Source organism: Crocuta crocuta, unplaced genomic scaffold (assembly GCF_008692635.1).
Source record: "Crocuta crocuta isolate KB4526 unplaced genomic scaffold, BGI_CrCroc_1.0 scaffold516, whole genome shotgun sequence".
NCBI classification, from domain to species: domain Eukaryota; kingdom Metazoa; phylum Chordata; class Mammalia; order Carnivora; family Hyaenidae; genus Crocuta; species Crocuta crocuta.
Genome location: NW_027529538.1, coordinates 2,032,284 through 2,039,127, shown reverse-complemented (window position 1 = coordinate 2,039,127; position 6,844 = coordinate 2,032,284). Strand labels below are relative to the sequence as shown.

At 47.2% G+C, this 6,844-nt stretch overlaps 1 protein-coding gene across 1 annotated transcript in view; it reads left to right on the top strand.

Annotated features, from left to right (window-relative positions):
• The first annotated feature begins 301 nt into the window (after nucleotides 1-301).
• DNER (delta/notch like EGF repeat containing) overlaps nucleotides 302-6,844 on the top strand; it is a 194,480-nt gene continuing 187,937 nt past the window's right edge. The window contains exons 1-2 of the mRNA XM_077761381.1: nucleotides 302-421; nucleotides 4,883-5,040. Of these exons, the coding sequence (XP_077617507.1) occupies nucleotides 302-421; nucleotides 4,883-5,040 (278 nt within the window). The remainder of the gene's footprint in view (nucleotides 422-4,882; nucleotides 5,041-6,844) is intronic.

Sequence of the window (6,844 nt, the reverse complement as noted above, 5' to 3'; positions counted from 1 at the left end):
AGTGTTCATTTGTCTTTCAGCATGAAGGTGACATTTCTAACCAGCACAATTGCTATTTTGGACAGAGAAAGCTCATATTAAGAACCGAAGGGACTCTAAGGCTCTTCAGTTCCATCCCTTTTCCTTTTACAGTCGAGGACCCTGAGTTCCGGAAACTTCTTGCCTCGTCCATCCGGGATCACCCACAAGCGGCTTTCTGTACCATATCATAATGCAAATGTTCAGTAGCATTTTTTCCAGAAACCCTAAACTCCAAATCCTGGAATCATCTTTCTCATGGTCCCCCTTTCCCAGTGCGCACATGGAGACACTTTTTGCTATTTCAAGGCCCCTGGTCTGTGTCACTCTTCGCCACCCACCTTCCTCTGGAGCTCTGCCCGTTTCTGTATCCAGCCTGTGCAGTGGGCTGCCCATCACTCGTGTTCGTTTAGTTCAGTGGATGGGTGGGAGGGGAGGGAGAGAATTCCCACATTCCTTCCCGTGAAGGACAGGTGGGCGTGTGTCCCTTTACCGTGGTCTCACTTGGTGGTGGACGACTCTCTCGAAAGTGTCCCTTTCATGACGCTGTGTCTGTTCTGCCCGGTGCTTGCACAGTGTTATGATCAGAAGCGTGTCTGGTGTCTACTTCGCCCGAAGTTGTACTGCAAGAGGTCCTTCTGTCATTTGACGCTGGTGCATGCCAACCCAGGAAGAGAGTTGGGTGGGGAGAAAAAAAAATGTAATTGCTATCCACTTTATAATGGCTCTGTTCAAGCTTTTCTTCTTCAAAGTCTTCCTATGTACCCACTTTTGCCGTTTTGTGAACCCCAAAGTCAGTATCATCTAGATGAGGGATTGGCCACATAATAAAGACTGTAGAGGTTTTATGGGCCAGGTCGTCTCTTCCGTGCTCCTTCCATTGCTGATGTAGCGCAAAGCGGTCCAATGTGAACAGACGGCTGCGGTTGTATTCCAACAAAACTTTATTTCCAAAAACACACTGTTTGGCCTGCAGTTGTAGTGTGACAACCCTGATTTATACGAACAATTTCTCAATTTTGGGGTTTGGACCAGGTATGTCAGAATCAACTGGGGAATGCTGAACGATACAGGTTTCTCAGCCTCACCTTTGGAGTTTTTGTTAGCAGCCTGTGGTGAGGGAATCTGTGGTTTAAAAAGTCCCATGGGGCGCCTGGGTGGCTCAGTCAGTGATGCGTCCAACTCTACCTTTCGGCTCAGGTCCTGATCTCCTGGTTCATGAATTCAAGCCCCGCATCGAGCTCTGCGGTGAAAGGACAGAGCCTGCTTGGGATTCTTTCTCCCTCTCTCTCTGCCCTCCCCCACCCCCAAAATAAATAAATAAAACTTTAAAAATTTTAAAATGTTCTTTACTTAATTCTGCTGCTCAAATTACTAAAACAATGGCCCATTCTGCTTGTAAAAATCTGTGTGTGCACTTAGACACATACAAAGAAGTACATGAGATTGTGCTTTGTGTCTACATTTTAAAAAAAGACATGATTTTTGTACACATCTTTCTGTGTATTGCTTATTTCGGTGCCCTTTTTATTGAGGTGCTGTCTCTTATTGATCTGTAAGAATCTATATAATGAGGGATTTACTCCTTTGTAATATATTGTACAGATTTTTCTCCATCATGTTGTTGCCTTTTGACTTGATTTATAGAGTCAAATGGATTTTTAAAACGTTTTGATGGAGTGAAATGCATCCATCTGTTTTTTCAGGGCAGTGGTTCTGAACAGGGAATGATTTACTTCCAGGGGGTCTGGAGACATTTCTGGTTGTCACAACTGCCCCTGCCCCCGCTGGCACTAGTAAGGCATCTAGTAAGTAGAGATCCAAGATGCTGCTAAAACACCCTGGACAGCCCCTGCCAACCAGGAATTCTCCAGCCCAAGAGTCAAGAGTGCTGAGGTTGAGCTCTTTAAGGCTTCTGGGTTTGTTCCTTGCTCAGTAAGGCGTACCTTCTTCCTGTGATACTGATATCTGCATCAGAATCTGCATTGAAAAGTTCCTTAATTGATTTTTCTGCTTAGAAAAATTATTAAAGCAATGGCCCAGAAGATTCTTCTTTTTTCTTTTTTTTATAGACATTTATTTATTTTGAGAGAGAGAGAGAGAGGGGGAGAGAGAGAGAGAGAGAAGGGGTGCGCAAGCAGGGCAGGGGCAGAGAGAATCCCAAGCAGACTCTGTGCTGATGGGGGGAGTGGGGGAGGAGGGAGGGTTAAAGCCACAAACCTCAAAATCATGATCTGAGTTGAAACCAAGAGTTGGATGCCTAACTGACTGAGCCACCTGGGCACCCCTCTACTTACTTCATAATACCACACACAAATGCCCCTGAGTTACTTCTCTTCTGTGCCTACATCTTCCTCCTCGCTCCTTTCTAAGTGCCATGAGTCCACCATGTCCCCTCAGTGGCCTGTGTGACCTGGGTCACGTTGTGAGCTCCATCAGCACGTACAGGTTCTCTTTCTGGGCCTTTTTGGGTTTGGGCTCCTCAGACACCCTTGCCATTCTCTGGATGACTCTGCCCACTGAGCAATGGGTATAAACCAGAGAGAGGTGGCTCCAGGTTTACTTCTCTGGACACTCTGAAAACAGCATCAATGAAAACCATGTGGCCGTAAGTAGAAGCCAAAATCCCAGAGCTGGAGGAGGCCTGGAGATGCTCTATCTACCCTAGGCCCTCACTTAATGCAAGAGGAACGTGTGTGCTGAGCAGGCAAGGGACTTGGCTGGAGCCTCTCGGCTGCCTGTGCCGACTGACGCCAAGACTGGTTGATCCGCCAATCCATTTTTTGGTCAGAAAACTCCTTTCTCCTTTCTCCTTTGCTCTGCTGAGAGCTGCCACCGTCACCTCCGAGGGATGAGCTCTGAGACACACTCCCCTCTGCTCATTTCAAACCTGCCGTCGTCAAGTCCGTTTTCCCTCTCAGCATTAGGGACTTGAACTCCTCCAACACACGTTTGTAATAGTTGACTTGCATCCAGGCAGGGTATTGGTTGCACATAGACTGCTCAGGGGAGTCCAAGTTCATGTGCCTGAACCTTCTGTTGGACTGCAAGCTGTCGGGGCTTTATTCGTCTCCCTGACTCCCCCTTCCAGGTTCCTTGTCTGGCCTGTAAATTCCAGGTTAACCCACCTGGTGCTCCATACAGGTCACATCAATCACTGATCAGCCATATTGAGTAGGAACGAAGCTCATATTATTCTCTACACTAGTGGGCAAGGGTCACCTGGGCAGGTGGTCCCATGGGTGCCTCCTTGGGTCCTATCACCCAGGTGGTGCAGAACCCCCATGTTGAGGCAGTCCTGCTAGCTTTGACTTATTCTTCTGATGACCCTGAAGATGGGCCTTTGTTATACCTGTTTTTTTTTTTTTAAATTTTTTTTTTTATAGGAGAGAGAGAGAGGAGCGTGAGCAGGGGAGGGTCAGAGAGGGAGGGAGTCACAGACTGAAACAGGCTCCAGGCTCTGAGCTGGCAGTCAGCACAGAGCCCAACGCGGGGCTCGAACCCACGAACCGCGAGATCATGACCTAAGCGAAAGTCGGATGCTTAACCGACTAAGCCACCCAGGCACCCCTGTTACACCTGTTTTAAATTTGACCTTCCATCCTTCTGTTTGTGTGCCGATGTGGGGGGGGGGGGATGGACATTAAAATTGCCAAAAACGGGACAGTAGACAGCGTGATGAAGGAAAGCAGGTCATGGCTGAAGTGTCACACGAGAGGTCCTGCAGATCACGAGTCCTGGGGTCAGCAGGTGCCTTTGCTCTGGTCTGGCCTCCCCATCTTGCCCTGTGCTCATCCCCACGAATGCTCCTGTGTGAAATTATCTGAAACAGGTGAAGTGTCTAAAATAAAATATGAAAAGAATAGTTTCAGAATATAGCTATGTCATGTGAAATATTTGGCTTAAATAGTTGACTAACGATACAGCAACAAACAACCCTTAGTCAATGAACTTGCTTGTAAACTGTAGGCAGAAAACCATTAATCCATGGGCTTTCTCTTTATTCTTTCTTAGAGCCGGTATTATGAAGACTTAATCATTTGCCCCCCATCATTAGAGGCTGGAAACAATAGCCAAGAAAACATCGCCTGTTACATTTTGAGTATCCCCAAGGTCAAGTCTATTCATTATGATATTTTTGCCTCATTACGCATTTTGGCAGTTTGGCTGTTTCCTGCTTATGGTTCAAACTTAATGGGATTCTAGGCCAGTAGTTACCTCTACAGCAGGTTCATGATTGCATTTTATCTTATACTTGCTGTNACTGGAGTGTTAGAGTGAAGTGTTAGAGAATACAATGAAGGTAGTGGTCATTGTTAGCAAAGCAATTAATACACAATCCAAGGAAGTAGTAGTAATATGAAATGATTATCTTTTTAAATTTTTTAAAATTTTATTTTGAGCAAGAGAGAGAGGTAGGGAAGGAGAGTATGAGTGGGGGAGGGGCAGAGAAAGAGGGGGAAAAAATTCCAAGCAGGCTCCACGCTGACACAGTGAAGAGCCCGACGCGAGGCTCGAACCGACGAACTGTGAGATCACGACCTGAGCTGAAATCAAGAGTCAGATGCTTAACCGACTGAGCCCCCAGGTGCCCCTGAAATGGTGACTTTAAAGAAGGCATCAGTGACCTTGCAGTGCATTCAGCTGTGTTTGTATCCCAGTGTGTGTGCGCGCCTGCAGTCACTGTTTTGATGCCCTGTAGAAATCCGTACGACTGGCAGCTTCATGTTGGGCATTGGTCGTCTTTACTGGACCATGTCCCCTGGCAGCCTGTGGGTCCCCATGCCACCCATGCATTCTGCTCGTCTGTGAAGACAGCATTGCTTCAACGAGATCATTAATTCTCATCAGATTTTCCTTCCAGCTCTTTATCCCCGAGCTGGTGGAACTGACAACAGAGCGTGGTGAGCTGGGCATTGCCGTGGGCCCTGCCCTTTGCACCCCGTTCTATCCACCAGCACCCGGGGTGGCGGGCTTCAGCAGCGGCTCACCTGGTGGACGGTCTCTGGGCACCAGAGGAAGGTGGCTTGGTGTTGAGGGCCATCTGTGTCCTCTGTGGAAACGTGACTCTTTCTGCTCCCCTTCATCAAGGCAAAGGCAGGAGATTGTGCTGGTCTGCCTTACCTCTCAGGTCACCAGAGACCCTCCCCCTTTTAAAACCTAATTTAAAGTTATTTAATTGCTGGGGCACCTGGGTGGCTCCGCTGGTTAAGCATCTGACTCTTGATTTTGGTTCAGGTCATGATCTCACAGTTTGTGAGTTCAAGCCCTGCATCAGGCTCTGCGCTGACAATGCAGAGCCTGCTTAAGATTCTCTCTCTCCCTCTCTCTCTGCCCCTCCCCTGCTTGTACTCTCTTTCTCTCTCTCAAAATAAATAAATGAACATTTAAAAAATTTTTAAGTTATGTAATTGCTGTGAAACACTGTAGGACAGAAACACAAGGCATTCTTTGACTTTTGTTCTCAGGACCTGGGAATGGACCTTGGAGACGCCTACTTCCACTTCTCGTGGTAGAACGCCTCACAGCTCTGGTAGCTACTTGCTTATAATGTCATTCATTTATTCACTCCGTCATTCATCCCAGTGTCTTCGGCAGCTCCTGTGTGCCAGGTGCCGTTCTCAGGGCTGGGGGTGGGGTGGTCACTCAAGTAAAACAGAGAAAAGAAATCTGATCTCACAGGGTTCACAGTCTACTGGGGGAAGATACAAACTCAGTATATAATAAGTAGGCAACGTTTTTCCCCACAATATACTAGATCAGGAGAGATGTGTTAGTTAAATTGTGCGTTCAGGGAAGTCCTCATCGGAAGATGACATTCAAGCACAGACTCAAAAAGGATTCAGGCTTTGGAGCAGACGCGAGAAATGTGTGTTCCGGGCAGAGGGAACAGCCAGTGCTAAGGCCCTGAGGTCAGAGGCCCCGGAGAGTCGGAAGAACAGTGACGTCAGTGTGTTTAGGGCCAAGTGAGGGAGGGCAGGCGTGGGAGGGGAGGGCCAGACAGATCACCTAGGGCCTAGTGAGACTTTGTAAAGACGTTGGCTTTTATTCTGAGTAAAAGTTGGTCATCTGCTTAATACCGCTAAGCCTCCACTGTAGGGAACGTACTTACCTTAGAAGGTTGTTGTAAGGAGGAAGTGAATTAAAAAAAGTAAATTGGTAAACCTAGTGGCAGGGTACAGGAAGTACCCAGTGAATGGCAGGTAGTACTGGTTTTGCTGTTGTTGTCCTTAGTGCTCATACTACGTGACTAGATATAAACTCCTTAGGGACAGACACTGCATCTGTCTGTTTGTTTTTATGTTTTAGCATTTTATTCCCAGACCTGGTACAGTTCAATTCAGAATGTAAGACCTCAGTCAATAGTCACTGAGTGTGGGGCGCCTGGGTGGCTCAGTCGGCTAAGCGTCTAACTTGTCTCAGGTCGTGATCTTGCGGTTCGTGAGTTCGAGCCCTGCATCCGGCTCTGTGCTGACAGCTCAGAGCCTGGAGCCTGCTTCGGATTCCGTCTCTCTCTCTGCTCCTCCTTCACTCATGCTCTGTCTTTCTCTGTCTCTCAAAAATAAATAAACATTAAGAAAAATGTAAAAATATATCCATTGAGTGTTACCATTATACGTTTATTCTACAGAAGCGTCTGGAAATAGTGATCCCAACTGGCCTCTATTTAATCCGTACTTATTTTCTGTTGCTTACAGAAATAGACCCCTTACCTTCTGCCTTCTCCACAGGGATTGTTTTCTTGGTGTGATCATGATTTACTATCAGAGTTGCAGTGCTGTGGTGTGGACAGACTCTGGGCTGGAAGTCAGAAGGTGCGACGTAG